Source organism: Ammospiza nelsoni, chromosome 32, assembly GCF_027579445.1.
Source record: "Ammospiza nelsoni isolate bAmmNel1 chromosome 32, bAmmNel1.pri, whole genome shotgun sequence".
Classification (NCBI taxonomy): Eukaryota; Metazoa; Chordata; class Aves; order Passeriformes; family Passerellidae; genus Ammospiza; species Ammospiza nelsoni.
The window spans coordinates 1002097-1021248 of record NC_080664.1 but is presented as its reverse complement, the minus strand read 5'-3'; the positions used below and the strand labels follow the sequence as shown (position 1 = coordinate 1021248).

Here is a 19152-nt window from a genome sequence, read left to right as displayed (position 1 = left end):
TTATGATTTGGGGGACACCACACATCACCACACTGGCAACTTTAACATGGGTTTTATTGCACTCCATCTGCCTCCCCATGCCAGGGGGCAGCAGGAAGGTGGGGCTGGGGGCTCCGAGCACAGGCTCAGCTCCTGGGGCTGGTCCCAGCTGTCAGCCCCAGCCCCAGGACAGGCTCAGCTCTCAGCCCCAGGCGTGCTCTCTCGCTGGCGGCGGTGCTGGAGCATTCTCTGCACACGCACACTGCACAGGTAACCGGCGTACACCGTCAGCAGCATCATGGAGCCCGAGAAGGCCTTGTAGCCAAAGTCTGCCAGCTGCTTTCTGGACACCATGGCTGCACCTGAGAGAGACACACACAATGCCAGGATGGTCAGTGTTGGAACGGACCTGGAGATCGTCCAGGCAGGGTCACCCAGAGCAGGTGACACTGGAGAATGTCCCGGTGTCTCCAGAAAGGAAAACTCCCATGACTCCATGGGGAACTGTTCCAGTGCTCTGCCTCCCTCCATGGAAAGTTCACCCTCATGTTGAGGTAAAACTTCTTGTGGTCTAGTTTATGACTTGCTCCTCATCCTGTTTCTGGGCATCATCAAAAGGGTCTGGCATTATCCTCTGAGTCCTTGGAGATATTTATATGTATTAATAAAATCCCATCTCAGTCTTCTCTCCAGAATAACCAAGCCCAGCTCCCAGTGTCCCCTCAGAGATGCTCCAGATCCCTCAACATCTTTGTGGCCTCCACTGGAGCATCCCCAGCAGCTCCTTGTCTGTCCAGAGGCCAGCACTGGATGCTCACTCTGGCCAAGGGGCAGGATCCCCTCCCTGACCTGCTGGCCCCGTGCATTCCAGGATCCCACCGCTACTTGGGGCTATTCCTCCGCAGGTGCAGGATCCTGCACTTGCTCTTGCTGACCTTCATTAGGTTATTCTAATAAATCATTACGTTTTTCTTTGCCCCAGCCGATGGAGGCCCTGCTGGACGGCAGCACAGCCTTCGGATGGATCAGCCACGTTTTGTACCAGCACCAGACCCGCTCAGGGTCCTTCCATCCTTTCATCCAGGTCAGTCACGGACACGGTCGGTCCCTGGTGAGCTCAATGACTACCGGCCCGCAGGAAGGCGGCGGGGAGCGGGGCCGGGAGCGCGGATTCGCGGGTCCCGTCCATCATCCTATCCCATCCCGTCCCGTCCGGTGCGGTCCGGCCCGATCCCCCCCGGACTCCCCGCTCCCGTCTCATGCCGGTCCGTCCCGGTCTCTCCGGACTCCCCGTTCCCATCCCGTCCGTCCCGGTCTCTCCGGACTCCCCGCTCCCATCCCGTCCGTCCCGGTCTCTCCGGACTCCCCGCTCCCATCCCGTCCGTCCCGGTCTCTCCGGACTCCCCGCTCCCATCCCGTCCGTTCCGGTCTCTCCGGACTCCCCGTTCCCATCCCGTCCGTCCCGGTCTCTCCGGACTCCCCGCTCCCATCCCGTCCGTTCCGGTCTCTCCGGACTCCCCGTTCCCATCCCGTCCGTTCCGGCCTCACCGCTCCGCTCCCGCTCCGCCGCTCTCCCGGCCGCCGTCACGTGGCGCGGGGCAGTCACGTGCCCCGTGTCGTCACGTGTGCCGCGGTCACGTGGTCCCCCCCGAGCGCGGGAAGCGCGCGGTGCCCGCAGCGCCCCCTGGCGGCCCCGCCTCAGTCTCCCCTCAGGGGCGCTCCCGCCGCCGTCGCCGCCACTCGGGTCCCCCGGCGAAGCCCACACGGGCCTCCCTGCACGACGGAACCCGCGGGCCGAGGGCCCTCAAGGGACAGTCCTTGACCACACGTGCATGGGGCCGAGGCTGTCCGGGCCGTGCTGCAGCCCTGAGGCTCAGCGGCGCGGTGCCATCCCGACCATCACGGTGGCTTCACAACGGTTCTAGTGACATCCTGAGGGTCCCACTGCCATTCCAAGGGTCCCAGTGCCATTCCAAGGGCCCTGGTGCGTGCCCAGGACCCCAGTGTGCCCTCAGCCCAGAGCCCCCTTCCCACCAGGCCGCGTTCCCCCAGGTCCCCTCCTGTTCCCCCAGGTCCCCTCACTCCTGTCCCCCCTGTGGCAGCTGCTCCCCTCCCGGAGCTCCTTTCCAGCCTTTGAGCTCTGCTGTCCCAGCCCTGCTCTATCCGGGGCTCCCTCAAGCTCCAAAGCTGCCAGGGTTACTCTTTCTCCCCTCCTCATCCATCTTTCCCCCAGCAGCAGCTCCCAGGACTGTGGCACTGGGATGTGCTGAGCCTGCAGAACATAATTCCAAATGGCAAAGGGAAGACTTTTTATAGCTCGGGACATCCAGCTCCAGTGTGGCGTGTTTAAAAGTGAGAGATCATTGGAGACCTGGGACCCTCAGCAAGGGTTTGCAGCGATTTGGGCACTTCAGGGTCAAAGAAACATGGACAGGGAAGGATGCACAAAGCATTTCCATCGCAGAGGAGCTCTCAGCTAAACACAAATCCCTGCTGGATTCTGCTGCAGGTGCTGACAGGAGTTTGCAGAGCTCAGGGACCCTCTCTCCTGCATGAGCTTCGTATACAAACACTTGGATTCCTTGAAGCCCTTGAAGACAAAGAGAACTAGAAGTGGTGCCAGCCCTGCAGGAACACGCTGGACTTCCTTTATCCTTCCTCCAAGCTCAATAAAGCTCCTCGGCAGAGGAAGCCGTGTTGGCTCCCCCCACACGACAGTTCTGCTGAATTTAAAGGTCGCGGAGTGCCTGCTGAGAAAACGTGGCTAATAAAAGGCACAGAAACATGTGCAGTGCCAACAGATTAAATTCCCCTTGTAAGACACCGAGCAGAGGGTTGAGAGCCCTGGAAAGGTCACTCAGTACGGGGCTCCTTGAAAGACACACAGGGACGAGGCGAGTCTGGGAAAAGCAGCTGGGAAGAGATGAATAAAATCTCACAGTGCGTCCTGGGAAGCCCCAAACGTCAGAGGTAGGGAGGCCTGGGGTGTGTGGGGCACAGTGCAGTCCTGGCCTGGCTCCTGCTGGCCCCAGGTGAGGACTCTGGACCCGGCTCAATGTTGCAATCCCAACCCACCATAGTCCTACGGCCAAATTTTAATCCTGGAACTGTTGCTGAGACAAAGCAAGTGGGACACTGTGTGACCTTGGGGCTAAAGAGGGACCTACAGGGATGTTCTTGCTGTTTCTGGGACAGCACAGGAGGGTGCAGAGCCAGGAGGGAACGGGCAGTGCACTGTTCTGAGCACTCAGCAAGTCCAGCAGGCACCAACCCAGCAACAGTGATGCACTGGAGAGCATCTCCCATCTCCTCTCCATGTTTATTGTTATTTCAAAGGAACACTGCTAGTCAGAGACCCCTTGGCTCTGGGATTTGAAGGGGGAGAAAAGGGAGCCTTGCAGCATTCCAGCCTTCCAGCCCAGGTAGGATCAGTGACTGCTGGACACTCTGGCCTGAGCAAACAGCTCAGAGGGGCAGAAGGACATGTGGCACCTGTCCGGACAAGGGGCAAATTTCACAGGCTCAGTGTCAGGCCCAAGACCTCTGTTCTGTCCTGGGATGTTGGACATCTCCATGTACGTGTTGTGGATCATATGCCAATTCCTGCCCCCGTGCCAGAGGGCAGCTTGCAGCATCCCCACATGAGGGAAAGTGTGAGACCTCCTTCCTCCTGTGACAACAGGGGAGCTCCCCCGGGCTGGGGCCAGGTCTGATGGAGAGAGCAAAAGCTCTAAACAAACTCCAGCGTGTCCCTGGGTCAGCAGGAGCAGCTGGAGGAAAGCAGCACATGGCTGGGTGGCAGGGAATGCCATTGTCTGTGCTGGTGCTGCTTAGAAAGATCCTCAGTGCCTTTGGAAGTCCTGAGAGCTCCACTCAGCAGGTGGAGCCTGGCAGGGGACTGTGCCCTCTCCACCAGACAGGGAATGCAAAAGCAGCAGCAGGTAGGGAAGAGCTGGTGTCACCCGTAGGGGCTAAGAAGGAAGACTTGGGACACTTGTTTTCCCCGCCAGGCAGTGCCCAGCCCTTATCTATCATGATGGCCTGGCAGAATCCTTTCCAGAGCTGAATCCACTGTGAGGAAGTGGAAGGAGGAAGATGCTCAGCCCTGCTCAGGGCAAACCTTGGCAGCAGCAATTAAATGAGCCCTTCAAAGAGAGGAAGAGGTCAGCAGGTACCTCTGTGCCAGGCTCAGTGTCCAGGGCAGTGTCTGGGGCTGGGGAAGGGAACCTCTGCTCTTCCAGCAGTCTGCAGAGGCTCCCAGGAGACCCAGACTCCTTCCAAGGCTGTGGCAGCAGATGAGGTTGGTGTGGGCAGGAGCTCTCAGCACATCTCAGCAGGACCTGTGCTCTGCAGGCAGAGCCCCTTACATGTGCTCAGGGTGGTTCTGCAGACACGTGATGAAGTCGGTGACAGGTTTTCCCTCGTAGCAGATCCGATACACAGCCGTGAAGAGGGGGAACCTGTGGGCAGACAAAGAAAGTCACCCCAGATGGCAGAGTAAGAGCACCTGGACTTCTGTCATGGCATGCGGGAGCAGGTGGGCCAATGGCACTGTGCCCCATCCAACGGGTCACTCCTGCCCAGCTTTCTCCTCCTGCTGCTCCTGAAAAGGCCCCAGCCCTACCCCAACAAAGCACAGAGATCCCAGCACTCACTTCTCCACTGCATTCTTGCTCTTGAGGATTCGATGCAGCTCAGCAGATGTCTGGGGACCCTGCAGCTTCTGCCCATTCAGCATCTCCTTCTCCAGCTGCTCGATGGACTGAAACAACACAGCAATGAGAAGCTGGAGCTGCAGCCCTGCTGCTGCACCACGTTCCTGCCCTGGAGCTGGGCTGCAGCACTAGCCAAGCACAGGCAGGTCCCACAGGGAACCTGCTCAGTGCCCATCCACCCTGTGGGTGAATTTTTCCTGCTCTCCCACCTAAACCTGTGCTGACCCAGCTTTATCCACACACTTTTATCAGTGTCAGCCACTCCCAGCTCTGCTCACCTTCCCAGTCTTGGCAAAAGCCTCGGCCACCTTGCGGTTGCGGCCCCCGTAGCAGGTGGTGATGAGGTCGGCAACGCCGCAGCTCTCCAGGAAGGTGGAGGAGGTGACAGGGCCCTTGCAGAAGAGTTTGGCAAAGCCAATCATCTCCATCAGGCCCAGGCGGATCACGGCAGCCTTGGTGTTGTCACCGTAGCCAAGCCCATCACAGAAACCGGCCCCGACAGCCACCACGTTCTGGAAAACAGTGCCAATGTGATGTGGAGGGATTTGTTCCCAACAGAGCTTGGGGCTTGGCTGTGTGATCCCACTGGCTGCTGTCAGTGCCCACCATCCCTCCTCCCCCAGCTCCCTGCAGAGCTCCAGGCTCTGCTCACCTTGAGAGCCCCACAGATCTCTACAGTGTCAGCTTCCTGCACCACCGACACGCGGAAGTTGGGGGTCTGCATCAGGTCCTTCAGCATCTGCCCGTGCTTCATGTTCTTGCAGCCTGAGGAGACAAAGGGACAAGGAAGAAGATGATGGGGAAGATCCATGAGGTAGGTCCATGCTCTCCTGAAGGTCATTCAGTGAGAGGAACCTATTGCCCAACCAATGTTGCAAAACAGTTGCAGGTCCACACAGAGTCAGGCACACACTGCCTGACAGATAAGCAATGTTCAACTTTGACATTCCCAGAACACAGGGGACAATCCATGCTGCTGTCACGCAAGAGGGAAATGACTTTCTGAATACTCAGTAGGTTAAAGGCATCTTCAAAGGTTGTAAATTTGGGGTTGCAGCTTTCTGTCCTGGTTGTCCCTGCAGGGTCCTGTGTGCTCACAGGGGTTGTGGGCTCTGCTCCACCTCCCCAGCCTCCTGCCCAGTGTGTTTGCTGTTGTTTAATAAAACAACACTTTGAATGCCACAACTTCTGACCCAGCAAATGGTTCTGTTTGTCTTGGCTTTGTGCACAGTCCGCAACAGTGTGGAGGGTGTTGGAACTGTTGCCAGATGAACTTCCAAGCAGCCCTGGCTAGCAATAACGTGAGATCCAGGTGGGCATCCTGTGAAGCCCAAGGAAATCAAGGATGGAAATTACTCCTAAAAGGCCTCTTGTTGCCCACCTCTTTAATTTGTGCCAGGCAGCTGCCTGATGCTGGCTCCATGCTGGCAGAAACTTTTAGCTGCACAACTCCATTGTTAATGAAGCGAGTGATCCCATCACAAACCCTGGGAATGAGCTCAGCCAGCTCCTATGGAGCCTCCAGGGAACAGGGCCAGTTCACCCAAGGCAGCAGGAGTTTGAGCTGCACCATACTCTGCCCTTTGCCTCTCGCTGCTAATCACAAATGGAAGCTGCTAACGAGGAGGGCTCCTTACCAATGGTGGTTTCACAGAACTTCTCTTCTGCCACTTCATTGGCAATATTGGCCCCCATGAGCACATTCATTTCTATTCCCAGTTTCTCATGGATGATGTCTGAGATCAGCCTCAGCCCATCTGGTCCTTCATCCACGCCCTGAGGGACAGCCAGGGACAGAGATCACAGCATCAATTACACTGGGATAGATCTCTAAGGATATTGAGTCCAGCCTTTGACTGAACACCACCTTGCCAACCAGACAATGAGCAGCTGCCCCTCCTGGACACCTGCCCTGCACCCAATCCTGCCATTCCCTGTGCTGCAGTGCTCTGACTGATCCTGACATGCAAAGCTGTGCCCTGCTCCTCTCAGCACTGAGATCCCCCTTATGCCCTCACCCTTCTCCCCCAACACCTCCAAATCCCCACAAAGACTCTGCCCCCACTTCCCTTCTTCCCCCCACTGTCCATTTCTGTTCCAAAATCCCTGGATTCCCTCAGCAGCCACTCCAGGCTGCTTCCAGCTCCCCTTCCTTGGCCCCACACCCTGGTTAGTGCTGCTCCTGCTCCCACCTTGATGAGTGACATCCCAATGGCGTCTTTCTTCACGTGGCCCTTGAGCTGGTCACAGACTTTGCCGATGAACTGGTGGGGCACCACGAACAGGAGGACATCAGCCCCTGCACAGGCTTTGAGCAGGTCTGGCTCTGCCACCTGAATAGAGCGTGACTGTTGTTAGGGACTGGGAGGATGGATGGCAAGGAAGGGCCCAAAGCCACCATGCCGAGGTTCCTGCCAGCAGAGGGGCTGGTGGGATGATCCCAGAGCAGAGGGGATGATGCCAGCTCAGAGGCAGCCACATGGCCTCCAGCCCAGCCTGTGGGATGCCAGAGCAGAGTCAAAGGTGGGCAGTGAGAGCAGCCAGGGCTGCAGCTCATCCAAGCACAGATGAAGGTCAGTGGGAGGGCATAACTGAGCCCCGCACAGCCCGCTGCATCCCCTGCTTCACAGCCGGGGCTCCAGCAGCCCCCCAGAGCTGCTGGCCTCTCTCCAAAGCCTGGCCATCAGCTCTGCCCCTCGAGACACTGCTGGCAGCCCACACTCACCACGTTGGGGGGCAGCTTGTGCCCCGGCAGGTACTTGACGTTCTCGTGCTCCGTGTTGATGATGTCCGTGAGCCGCCGGCCGCCCACCTCCTCCTCCAGCACCCACATGTTCACCTGGCTCTCGAAGCTGCCCAGCCGAGCTGTGTTGCTGCCGGCGATCTTGGCGATGGCCGAGCCCCTGCGAGGGCAGAGGGTGGCTGTGGTTGTGGGCACCGGGGAGCCCAGGGCACCACAGGTGACGCTGTGCCCTGCAGGAACGGGCGCGGCTGGCACCGGCTGCCGAGGGGGGACAGGGCAGGACAGGGACCGCGCTGCGCCCGCCGAGGGGAGCCGGGTGCCCGGCGCTCACCAGTTGCCAGAGCCCACGACGCAAACCTTCTTGCCGCCCATGGTGCCGGGAGCGGGGCACTGCGGGCTTGGAACCCGCCCCGGCTATTTCAGGGCTGCCCGGAGCAGGGGCGGCCCCGGCCCGCCCCCGGCCCCGCCTCGCCCCGGGGCCCCGGGCACCGCTCCGTGAGCGGCAGGTGCAGAGCGCTGCCCTGGAGCAGCTCAGAGCCCCCAGAACCAGCAGCCACAGAATCACGGAGTATTCTGAGATGGAAGGGAGCCTCAAAGACTGGGGAGTCCAAGCCCTGGCCCTGAGCAGGACACCCCAACAATCCCACCCCGTGCCTGACAGCGTTGTCCAAACACCCTTGAGCTCTGGCAGGGTCAGGGTTGTTGTGACCATTCCCTGGGGAGCTTGTTCGGTGCCTGAGAACTTTTAGGGAAAATACCCTTTTCCTAATATCCATCCTATCCCCCCTGACACAGCTCCAGCCTTTCCCCGGGGTCCTGACACTGTCCCAGAGCACAGGGATCAGACCTGTCCCTCTGCTGCCCCTTCTGAGGAAGCTGCAGACCCCCTTGGCAGGGCACTCACCAAGCTGACTTGTGATTGCTGAGCCTTTCTGCAGAAAAGCTTTTCATTGTCCCCCTCTTGCTTAAAAGTGCCATTTCCCCCCCCAAAGAAGGAGCAGGAACCACCTGGTGCAGCCTTTCCCCTTCACAGAGGATCCTTCCCTTGCCCCAGGGGCTCCCAGGTCTGCAGCAAAGCAGTTACATTCTATAAACAAGCAGGGTGAAGAAAATAAATCCCCTTCTGCATAATTTTAAACCTTGCATGTAAACTGTACTTTAGTTTCCTTCAAATTCTGACCTACTCCCTTGGGCACAATCCAGGCTGCCACAATCCAGCCAAGTGGACACGAGGCAGTTCAGGATTTATTAGCACGGGCCACTGGATTTCCAGTTTTGCTCAAGTTACTTTGTTTACCACAAAAGCACTTTGCAAAGGCTTAGCAGAGTCTGCAAGCTGGGAGATCCCTCCATGAAGGGCTCGCTATAAAAGGCCAAAATATGAAGAACATTTTCTCTCCAGTCACTTAACCCCGCTGGCTTTGAGGAGAAGAAGAAAGCAGAGATAATGGTGTCCCTTCCCTGGGAGTCACCAGGCTCATCCCCCATGGCAGCTGGGAGAGTGCAAGCTCTCAGCATGGAAGGAGGAGGACAGCTTCCTTCACAGGAGTCTTTTATTAAAACTGGGTGACGTCTACAAGGATACAGTACAAAAAAAAAAAATTTGGTCCATGGAAAAAACCGTAATACTCAGTTAAGAAAAGCAGTTACTCTGCAACAGCTACGTTTGCCTATGTAGGACTCAGCATCCCTCCTGTGGGAGTACCCTGAGGAATCAGGGGCTGCTTCTCCAGCACCAAGACCTTCACCCCAGTACCACGGAGGAGCATTTCAGAAGGGCAAAGGAGAGGGGAAGTCGAGAGTCTATTACTCACAGACATATAGTAACACAGACACAAGGAGTAGTAGGGCCACCCAGGTGCTCCAACTCACAGCAGCCTCCCCAGCCACACGGAACTGGGTGAGTGCTCACCAGTAACATGATCCAGCAGCTATTCCAAGAGTCAGACCAGCTTTGAGTCCATTTTCGTTATAGTCCCGAGCACAAACACTGGGATTGGAGTGAAGAGGAGCTATTTCATTCTCCTAAGCCTGACCACCAGCACCTCATTCCAAGAGGAGGCATTGGGGCTGCTACTCCTCACAGTGGAGAAAATCTATTTGTACATTCCTGAACCATGCTGGGCCCTATGGCAGCCCCACAGCCTAAACTTGACTAAAAACCACAGGAGCTTCAGCATGGAAACACCTGCTAACTCACATATGCTTGGAAAAATGTCCATTTCCAAGGACTGTCCTGTCCTTGGACCCACATGAAGGAGCCTCTGGTCCCCACAGTAAGTGACAGAGGACAACTGTCCTGAAGGAATGAGCCTACAACACTGTCCCTGCAGAATTCCAGGCAGCTGCTCCATCTCCTCTCCCTGCTCCAGGGAACACAAGCAGCCACATGGTTTGCTGGAAGCCACTGATAGGTGTTCGAAGTGCAGAGCTCTGCATCACTCCAAGGCTTCCACATCCCTGCAGGAAGCCAAGGCCTTGTCTCCCTGTGATCCCAGCCCAGGACAGTCCATCAGGGAACACGCAGGGAATGGGGCAGGGAGAAGGGAGAAGGGAAGAAGCAATTCTCTGTACAGTTCAGGAACTTCCTCAAGGAGGAGAGTGACCTATGAGGCAGCCCAGTGCAGCAGCACCCTCTGAGGAGGGGGTGAGGGCAGGGAGGTATGTCAGCTCATGGCATCCTGCCCACGACAGCGCCTGGCACGGGCTGTAAAACGTGGCAGGGAAGAGCCCAGCCACACCTTAGAGCAGAGCCAGGCTTCAGAGCCAGCTCTGAGTGCCCAACCAGATGCTGGTTGGGGAGGAATGGGCTGAGAGAAGGCTCTGAGTCACTCTGGCTACCGGGGACACTACAGGCAGTGCAGAGTCATGGGGACGCTCGTGGAAGCCTTGGGACTGACAAGGCAACAGTCAGGAAGAAAACCAGGTAGAAATGTGTGCTCGTTGGAGCCTGTCTGCTTGCCCCAGGTGTCCTGGACTTGCCCCTGCAGGGACAATGCCAGGATGAATAGCGTGGGCCTCGCTGCCAGAGTGGGATTCAGTGAGCTGGAACAGAGAGCTCTGCAGCTCTGTCTCCACAAACAGCTGTGATGCTTCTGCCTGGGGAGGAGCAGAGCAGCCTATGTGTTCCGGATGCCCAGGGCCTGCTCCAGTTCCTGCCGTCTCTGCTGCACCTGCACGAGGAGCAGAATTGCAGCATTAACACCCTCGGGTGGTGCAGCACCAAGTTAACACACAGCACCAGCTGGGAAAGGGTGAGCTCAAACCAGGACCAAGATGCAACCACCACCTCCCCCCAGCACTGTGTGCCCCACGGAGTGCCAGCACAGAGAGGGACCCCAGCCTGGGGACGCTGACCTTGGAGTAGAAGTATCGGCACACGGCTTCCTGCGCCCACGGCTGGAAGTAGAACTCGGCTCTGCGCTCCTCCTCGGGATTCCCAACGACATCAGTCATTGTCTGGCAGCACAAAGGCACAACAGCTCAGTGAGTGCAAAAGCTCTGGCTGTGCTGAGCAAACCCACCCCCTTCCCTTTCCTCACACACATCTCAGTGCACTCAGGTCAGCTTCTTACACTTGACTCAAATCCCAGCCTCGCTTTCCAAGGAGGAAATTGCCTCCTTCTCACTGTGGGAGCTCATTCTAATGAGGGAAGCGTGTGAACTGGACCACCTTCCACACAAGACAAAGCTTCTACCTTCAAATCCCGGCACTGGGACTGGAGCCAGTCGTTGATGAAGCCCTGAGGATCTCGGGCAAAGCTCAGCATGAACTCGCGCTGTGTCTTCAGCTGGTTGATGGTCTCAATTGTTTCATGGATCTGAGGGAGACAAACACAGAATGGAACTGCTGAACAGGAGAGAAGTCAGAAACATCAAGGCATCCAACACACGAAGGCAAATTCTTACACTCTCTAGTTAAGTTATACTTACCAGGATGTTCAGCTCCCAGTTTCCTGCTCTCTAAATATTACCAATTTTCCCATAGACTTGTTGCTTTAAAAATTACATTACCAGGTACAACCATGTTTGTAAACATGGCTCTTCCCACTGCAGCTTCCAAACACCAGAACACTCCTATCCTGTGACCAGAGACACATCCCTGCCCAGCAACAAGGAGAGCAGACCTGAAGGAGCTTTTCCTACCTTGTTATCCAGAGCAGCAATTTCCTGTTGACTGGCTGTGGAGAGCAGAAAGGAATTCATCTGAGTTTTCAGGGTATCGTCCACCTCCACGTCAATGTCATAGCAGGCTGTTTTCTTCTGGTCATTTGGGTCAACACTGGGGACATCCACAAGAAGCCAAAATCAGGGAACAGCTCCAGAAAGAAGGCAAAATCTGGGACCAGTTTAAGAAAGCAGCAAATGCAGCTCCTCTGGGATGCTGCAGCGAACAGACTGCAGGCAGGCACAGGCACAAGCCATGCCACTGTCAGCCTCAGCCCCAAAAGCAGCTAAAGCCCACAGATGGCTTTGCAGCAAAATAAAAGAATGATTGCTCCATGAAGGTTTCTATGCACAGCAAAGGACAGCAGGGATGTGGGAGTGCCTTTGGAAGAGGGAGGTGGTAATGAGAGAGGCGGCTGCTCTTGTACAAAGGAACAGTGACAGGCAACATGGGAACTGCTGCTGAAAATCAGGACACAGCACATTGTCTTCCAAGCCAGCCTCACCCATCCCTCCCTCCCACTCCTTCCACTCCTCCCTGGAAACAGGAACTGCCGTGGAGCAGCCTCACCTGATCACATGATTGATGATGATGGGCTCGGGGGGCATCAGCAAGGCATGAAGCCTTTGTGGGATCTCCGAGAACTTCATCCGCTGCGACTCAAAAATCTGTGACAGAGACAGGGCTGGGCGAGGAGCAGGGGCTCGCTGCAGCCACCCCCGTGGGGGCTGCCCACGCTGGGAACTGCTCAGGCTGCTGCTGCTCTAGCCCTGCCACTGCTCACCTGCTGCAAGTACTTGTCACAGATGACAAACTCCCGCTCGTGGGGGTCCTGCAGCTTGTGGGTCTTGATGTACTGCCACAGGGCCTGGATGATCACGGGCCGGGTCTGCGTGTGGATGCCCAGCAGCCGAGCCAGGCGCGGGTCCAGCTTGAACTGGGGAGGCTGAACAAAGAGCACCGAGAGGTGAGGCAGCCCAGACACAGGGAATGCTGCATGCCCAGCACTGCTGCTCCCAGCATGGAATCGTGGAATGGTTTGGGTTGGGAAGGACCTTAAAGAAATCTCATTCCACCCCCTGCCATGGCCAAGGGCACCTCCAACTATTCAGGATTGCTCCAAGCCCTGTCCAACCTGGCCTTGGGCACTTCCAGGGATCCAGGGGCAGCCACAGCTTCCCTGGCAGTTGTGCCAGGGCCTCACCACCCCCAGAGGGAGGAATTTTTCCCTACTGTGCTACCTGGTAATCCAGCATCAGCAGGACAGTGCAGCGCACGTTCACATCCCCCGGCCTCTTCACCTGGAAGCCGTCTGTCTCCTGAGTCGTTGCAGTCCTGTGCCACTGGAACATGAGAGGGAATTCAGAAACCCCCCAAACATGATTCTCCCTGCTCCTGTTGCTGGGCACCCAAAAGCTTTGCCAGTAAATCCCACCCAGGTAGAGAAATCTCCAATTCTTCCTACTTAAGAGTTTAAACAAGAGTCAACACATTTGTTCTGACCTTCAGCAAGTGAGAGGTAAAGCCAAAGTGAGAATTCAAGAGCTCCTGGCTCCCAGAAGCCTCAAGGATTCCCACCTCCCATGTTGTAAATGACACACAAACCCCACCTGCTGAAACACCAACCCACTTTTAGAAGAAACACAGCAAAAAGCAGCTCACCTCTACTAGGTGATTGTCAGGGCCATACAGGTCTTTATCAAGTTCAATGACCAGAGATTTAAAGAAGGACGAAAATTTCCTTTTCTGCTTGGTGGCATCATATTTGGACAGAGCAGACTGCAAGCAACACAGGGAGGAAGAGGGTTAGGGCAGCAAGTCTCAGCACTCAAGCATAGCCACCGTGCACGACAGCTCCTGTAAGTTCTGACCACCTGAATTCACCAACGTGTGCTCAAAAATCGAGTTTCCAAGTGAGAAAGGGAAAGACTGGAGTTAAAGATGAGCTCGCAGGAGTTAAACCCCTCAGCAGTTACGTACAATGCCAGTGCCCTGGTTCTCAGAGCTGGGGACACAAGTGCCACTGAGCTGCTCTCACCAGTGATTCTCACAACTCTAAGAACTTTGGACAACTCATGTCCTGCCATGGGGACACCCATCGGTCTGCAAGCTGGGCTCTCGGTCTCGTCACCATCAGACTCCTTGGAAAACAGAGATGAAGGAGGATATCAAGCCCCAGCTGTGCTCTCGGACACTAGGAAACTGGTTTTACTGCCAACTCCAGACCCACAGTCCCCTCTGAGGTTGGGTATTTCCCACTTACATCCTCCAACAGCCGTCCTTCCACCCGGAGCTCCCAGGAGGCGACGGTTCCTTCGCCGTCCTCCGCGTCCGACTTGGCGGGGTTGAAGGTGTTGGAGATAAAAATACGCAGCTTTCGCTTTTGCTAGGAGGAAAAACATCAGCTAATTAATAATCAGTTAATTCTCCTGCACAGGGCCAACTGTGCTGCACAGGCTTTGCTAAAACTGAGCTCAATGCTCTCAGCTGCCTCACATTCCCCTCCTCCTGGAGCACACAGCGAGGACAGAGGAGCTGCTGGTCCCAGTCCTTGGGAGCCCTGATTTGCCACACTCACAGCACACAGCCCTTCAGTGCTGCCTGAACTCAGGAGCCTGCAGAGCCTGGATACAAGGCATGGACCCCCCTACCTTGATGGGGCGTTTCAGAGCCTCCTGGATATCCAGGCGCTTCCTCATGATGGTCTGGTCCAGCTTCCTCTCGAAGGCCAGCAGGTCCATGTAGGCCTGGGACTCGGGCACGAGCTCACGGATCTGTGCCCAGGCAAGGATGGAAATGCCCATCAGCTCCCCAGCAGCCTCACCTCCCCCCGAGCCCCTTCCCGTGTCCCACTCACCCGCTGTGGGAGGATTTTATCTGCCATCTTCTTCTTCTTGGCACTGACAGGGGCAAGAGGCAAAGGAGGTGTGAAAATGGGAACAGCTCTGGGTACAAAAAATCACAAACCTGCAGCTCCCCAGTTAGCTGGGGAGTATAGCTCAGTGTGGCTAACTGGTTATCTCAATGCTCCCCCCCCCTCTGAGCACTCACAAAGGGAATTACAGCTGTTGGAATGCGGTTTCATCCCTTGGGAAGGAGGACCTCACAAAATGTCCACACCAAGTGATCCTCCTGCCTCAATGAACTTTGGATTGGCTTTTCCAGGAAGAGCATTTTAATCCAGCATGAATTTCATTCTCAATAGGGCATCACACCAGGATGCAGGCACGTGACATAAACTCAGCCCTTCCCAGTGTTGTCCTCCAGTGCCAGGAGAATGCACAAGGACCTGACAGGATCCTTCAGCCCCTAAATGCTGAAGGACGGCTGAGAACTCCAGAATCCTTGAGGCTGGAAAAGCCCTTCCAGACCCTTGACTCCAACCTGTGCCCGATCCCCACCCTGTCACCAACCCAGACCACTCAGTGCCACATCCATCATTCCTTGAAAACCTCCAGGGACGGGAACTCCACCACCCTCCTGCGCAGCCCCTTATAAAGTCTGGCAATTTCCATGAAAAAATTCCTCCCGAACCCCACGACAGCCAGGGGATGTTACTTTCGCCCCGAGATGCTCCCATTGTCCGGGATGTCCCCGTTAGCCCGGGATGTCCCCGTTAGCCCGGGATGTGCCCTCTCCCCGTGCCCCCGTTCCTTACTTGTGGTTGCGGTTGGGCACCGCCTGCGGCTGCACCTGCTGAAGCTGCTGCGGCGCCGGCCGCTTGCGAGCCTGGTCCAGCCCGGCCTGCGCCAGCGCGGGCCGCACGGCTGGGCTCCCGCCGTATCCGGGAGGACCCATGGCCGGGCCCTGCGGCGCCAGGCGGCCGCCCGGCAGCATCCCGGGGCGCTGCGGAGAGAACAGAGCCGGTCAGCGCCCGCCGAGCCCGGCCCCGCGCCCCGCCCCGCGCCGCCCCGCCTCACCGGGTAGGCGGCTCCGGGCAGCGGCGAGCGGTACAGGCCCTGCCCCGGCGCCGGGCCCATGCGCACCGCCCCGCCCGGCGCTCCCGGGCCCAGCGCGGCCCCGGGCGCGGCCCCGGCGCCGCCGCCGCTCGCAGGCCCCGACTGGAACCCGGCCCGCGCCGCCATCTTGTCTCGCACAAAGGGAGCGGAACCGGAAACGGCCGCGCAGGGCGCGCGGAGCGCCGGGGAGGAGCCGCCCGCGCCCGCCGCCCGCAGCGCCCCCTGGCGGACGGGAGGAACGAGCGGCGGGGATGGGAGATTGGGGGTGCGGGAGGGGGGATCGGGGACGTTGAGGGGTGGGATTGGGGTGCGGGATGGTCCCAAACGCTGGGAGGGGTTGGGGGGTATCAGTCCCCGCTCCTCGGCCGTGATTACAGCCCTTGTTCCCTGGTGCTGGAGCCTCCCTTGCTCCGGGATGTGCTCAGAGAGAGGTGGATGCGCCTTTCGCAGGGATGGAGGGCTCTGATGTGCAGGTGGGGCAGTGACACCCCTCACCTGAGCTGCCCTCCTCGTTCAGGAGGAATTTCTCCATGGAAAGGGTGTGCGGAGCTGCCCTGGGAGGTGGTGGAGTCGCCATCCCTGGAGGTGTCCAAGGAACAGCTGGACGTGGCACTCATGGTGCTCTTATGGGGGTCACTCACAGTTTGGACTTGGTGATCTTTTCCAGCCTCAGGGATTCTGGGATCTTAGGGATGAAATTTATGGGGAAAACAAATGACCATGAATGGGCCCAGTTTGTGCAGGTTCGGGCAGAGGAAAAGGATTCCTGTCTCCCCTGGGGTTCCTCCAGAGCAGGAGGTCGGAGTTAAAGGCCACTTTCTGCAAGTATTAACATTAAGTTGCTTCTCCCTGAAGCAGTTTCCTGTGCTCAGAGAGAAAAGGGACACAAACCCAGTCAGCATTAATCCATGGAAAAAGCCAAGTGCGCAGTCACACCACAAGTATTAATTAAAAAATTAATGATGATCATCTGATGAGCGCTGCCTGCAGCCTGGGGGTCCCAGCACAGGGAGGATGAGGAGCAAGTCAGGAGGAGGCACCAGGATGATCCAAACGATGGAGCAGCTCAGCTGGGAGGAAAGACTGGGAGAATTGGCATGGTTCAGCCTGGAGAGGCTCGGAGTGACCTCATTGTGCCTTTCCTCCTTTCTCCTGCCCCGAGGGTTTGGTGGAACAGCTTTGGAAATGCCTTCCCTGCACCTGCCGGTGGCTCCATGGAAACTTTGGTGCCCAGCCAGCCTGGCTCTGGCTGCAGGACAGCAGGACAGCAGCACCGGGGCCGTGCCATTGTCCCTCAGCTCCTGTTACCCTGGCAGCCAGCGAGGGCAGAATGGGAATTCTGGCCCACGAGGGGAGGTGGTGGAATCTCGGGATCTCCACAGAGCCTGAGTGGGCTGGGTGTCTCCATGGGCTGAGGCTCCCTGGATCTGAATGGGCTGAAGGTCCCCAGATCTCAAATGAGCTGAGGCTGCCTGGATCCTGATCAGGGTGAGGATCCCAAACAGCTTCAGATCTCAAATAAGCTGAGATTCCCTGGATCCCGATCAGGGTGAGGCTGCCTGGATCCCGACAGCTTCAGATCCTGAACAGGCTGAAGGTCCCCAGATCTCAAATAAACTGAGATTCCCTGGATCCCGATCAGGGTGAGGATCCCAAACAGCTTCAGATCCTTCAGAGCAGACTGCAGGTCCCCAGACCCCAAAGAGCCTGAAGCCCTACATCGGGCTTCACCACCAGCGGGTTGATGTTCCCATCCCCATCCTGCTGCCCCACGATGCTCTGATGGACACGTTGGACACTTGGACCTGCAAGAGCAGCGTTTGCTGCCCATCCCGGCGGTACCTGCTGCATTCCAGGGGAATTGCAGAGCTGTGCTGCCCCTGGGGCTCTGACACCTCCCCTGAGCCCTCTGGAGCCCTGAGCAGTGACAGATGGACGGGGTGACCTGCTCGCAGCACAGCCAGCAGCTCCCGCGGGGATTACGGCTGCCGGAGCCGGGGGTGCTGCGGGCACGGCTGGGCTGTGATTAATTACCCGCGTTCATTAACGCCCTCCTGGCCCCCTTCTCCTTCCAATCCCACCCCCTGGCCTTTGCAGCTCCAGCTCTGGCCGGGAAGAGCCAGAGCGGGGTGAGAGCATCCTCGTTGAGATGCAAAACTGCATTTCTGCCATTTCCAGGAGCCAGGGGACACGGTCGGAGCCAAGGGACCGGGGGGAGGATGGTGTGGGTGTGCGTTGGCATTTCAGCCTTCCTTGCCCACTCCCACTCCCTATTATTCAGTCTCCATGGAGCCCTGAGGGCTTTTTTTGGATGCCCACTGCTGGATCTGCTCTGTTGTTACTATTGCTCTTTGTAGCCGGAAATTTTTAGGACAAAAGGTGTGTGTTATATTTGGGTTGTGCTCCCAGGGCGAAATTCCACCTGGCAACTCCTGTTGGACCTCAGGTGGGTCCCAAACCATGGAGTGCTGCAGCTGTCAGGGATTAAGAGCTCTGTGAGTGTTAATTCTCCTTTCCCTGCTGGGGAGCAGGAATCATTCCTTCCTCCAGCCCTGTGTCCCTTGGGAGGAATTCCTTGGGAAATCAGTGAGGCTGGAGCTGGATGAGGCGCCAGGAAAGGGAGGCTCAGCTCAGCCTCAGCTCTGACACAGAGCACACTCTGCTCTGGAAGTCTGGCCCAAAGTTTTTTCCTCCTTTTCCCTTTCCCATTTTTTTCCCCTCTTCCCTTTCTGCTCCATCCTGGGATGAGGCTGTCCCCACCTGCCTCCTCAGGGGAGCATTTCCAGCAGCTCAGCAAGAGAGAAAGGCTCGGCGTGGGGGAGTTATATAATTTATATCATTCTTTATATCATCGTTGTTAAGAGTAGCAGGTATTGATGTACAATGCATCTGTCATCTTATTGTGCTTCCTATGAAAATGTGTGTACATAGTACAGATACCGGAGAGAATTCCACACTTTATACACTTGAAGGCATTCAGAGATCAGTAACAGAAAAAAAAATGGCACAAGAACAAGGCCTAAATGCTACTGGATGGGTATCTACACTGGCATGATGCATATAGATATATATATATATGTACACATATATATATAGTCATATATATTATATATAAGAAATATAAAATGCCGATGACATAACAAAAAAGCGTTTTCTTCAACAGGTGAGCCTCAAGGTCAAATCCCAGCCCCATCTTTAAAAGCTTGAATGGGAAAGAGAAAGAAAGAAAATAAATAAATGAAACGTGATGAAATATTAGGAGAAATCCATAAGAAAATTTATGGATGTGGCCAACCCGTCGTCTTTGGGTGATCGCTGGATACAAAGGACTGACCCCCAGTTCCTAATTTTGGTCAGGAAGCAAATAATAAGAATAAAAATGACAAGAATAAAAAACAAAACTGCAGTTTAGAAAAAAAAATTACTAAAAAGACTTATTGCAAAAGCTCTTAAAGATAAGTAGCACTTGGGCCCAGGGAGGGCTCTGGCCTGGGGGCTGGGAGATGGGCTGGGGGGCCAGATGGGGACCCCAGAGGGACTGGTGGGCTCTGACAGGTGGCCACAGACCCCAGCCAGGGCAGGGCTGTG

The 19152-nt window shown here is 56.6% G+C and overlaps 3 protein-coding genes across 4 annotated transcripts; all 3 read right to left on the bottom strand.

Annotated features, from left to right (window-relative positions):
- Positions 1-36: 36 nt before the first annotated feature.
- On the bottom strand, positions 37-1590 carry LOC132085803 (cytochrome c oxidase assembly protein COX14 homolog). Of its 2 annotated transcripts, none has more exons than XM_059491266.1 (2): positions 1528-1590; positions 37-341 (listed from the first exon to the last, which is right to left on the bottom strand). In XM_059491266.1, the coding sequence occupies exon 2, from the start codon at positions 331-333 to the stop codon at positions 175-177; it is 159 nt and encodes a 52-aa protein (XP_059347249.1). In that variant the 5' UTR covers positions 334-341; positions 1528-1590; the 3' UTR covers positions 37-174. The 2 variants fall into 2 exon arrangements, with proteins under 2 accessions (XP_059347249.1, XP_059347248.1); XM_059491265.1 differs by lacking the exon at positions 1528-1590 and adding an exon at positions 945-1370.
- A 1689-nt stretch (positions 1591-3279) lies between these two features.
- On the bottom strand, positions 3280-7888 carry GPD1 (glycerol-3-phosphate dehydrogenase 1). The gene is made up of 8 exons (XM_059491335.1): positions 7769-7888; positions 7420-7597; positions 6887-7027; positions 6332-6470; positions 5347-5459; positions 4973-5206; positions 4635-4741; positions 3280-4439 (listed from the first exon to the last, which is right to left on the bottom strand). The coding sequence occupies exons 1-8, from the start codon at positions 7807-7809 to the stop codon at positions 4343-4345; spliced, it is 1050 nt and encodes a 349-aa protein (XP_059347318.1). The 5' UTR covers positions 7810-7888; the 3' UTR covers positions 3280-4342.
- A 1084-nt stretch (positions 7889-8972) lies between these two features.
- SMARCD1 (SWI/SNF related, matrix associated, actin dependent regulator of chromatin, subfamily d, member 1) lies at positions 8973-15690 on the bottom strand. Its single transcript, XM_059491334.1, has 13 exons — positions 15526-15690; positions 15264-15451; positions 14463-14505; positions 14257-14379; positions 13869-13991; positions 13268-13384; positions 12847-12948; positions 12390-12551; positions 12176-12273; positions 11584-11719; positions 11136-11258; positions 10795-10896; positions 8973-10610 (listed from the first exon to the last, which is right to left on the bottom strand). Exons 1-13 carry the CDS (start codon positions 15688-15690, stop codon positions 10557-10559), a joined length of 1536 nt encoding a protein of 511 aa, XP_059347317.1. The 3' UTR covers positions 8973-10556.
- Positions 15691-19152: the final 3462 nt, after the last annotated feature.

What these genes read in the sequence shown, in the direction of transcription:
- LOC132085803 (XM_059491265.1), bottom strand. Translation starts at nt 1,059, where the DNA reads ATGAAAGGATGGAAGGACCCTGAGCGGGTCTGGTGCTGGTACAAAACG. An exon ending in CGGCTGGGGCAAAGAAAAAC is followed by an intron (nt 342 to 944) that starts GTAATGATTTAT and finishes TGTCTCTCTCAG; the next exon opens with GTGCAGCCATGGTGTCCAGA.
- GPD1 (XM_059491335.1), bottom strand. Translation starts at nt 7,809, where the DNA reads ATGGGCGGCAAGAAGGTTTGCGTCGTGGGCTCTGGCAACTG. An exon ending in GTCGTGGGCTCTGGCAACTG is followed by an intron (nt 7,598 to 7,768) that starts GTGAGCGCCGGG and finishes CTGCCCTCGCAG; the next exon opens with GGGCTCGGCCATCGCCAAGA. An exon ending in ACAAGCTGCCCCCCAACGTG is followed by an intron (nt 7,028 to 7,419) that starts GTGAGTGTGGGC and finishes CGCTCTATTCAG; the next exon opens with GTGGCAGAGCCAGACCTGCT.
- SMARCD1 (XM_059491334.1), bottom strand. Translation starts at nt 15,690, where the DNA reads ATGGCGGCGCGGGCCGGGTTCCAGTCGGGGCCTGCGAGCGGCGGCGGC. An exon ending in ATCATCAATCATGTGATCAG is followed by an intron (nt 11,720 to 12,175) that starts GTGAGGCTGCTC and finishes GGATGTCCCCAG; the next exon opens with TGTTGACCCAAATGACCAGA. An exon ending in TTGCTGCTCTGGATAACAAG is followed by an intron (nt 11,259 to 11,583) that starts GTAGGAAAAGCT and finishes TGTCTCCCTCAG; the next exon opens with ATCCATGAAACAATTGAGAC.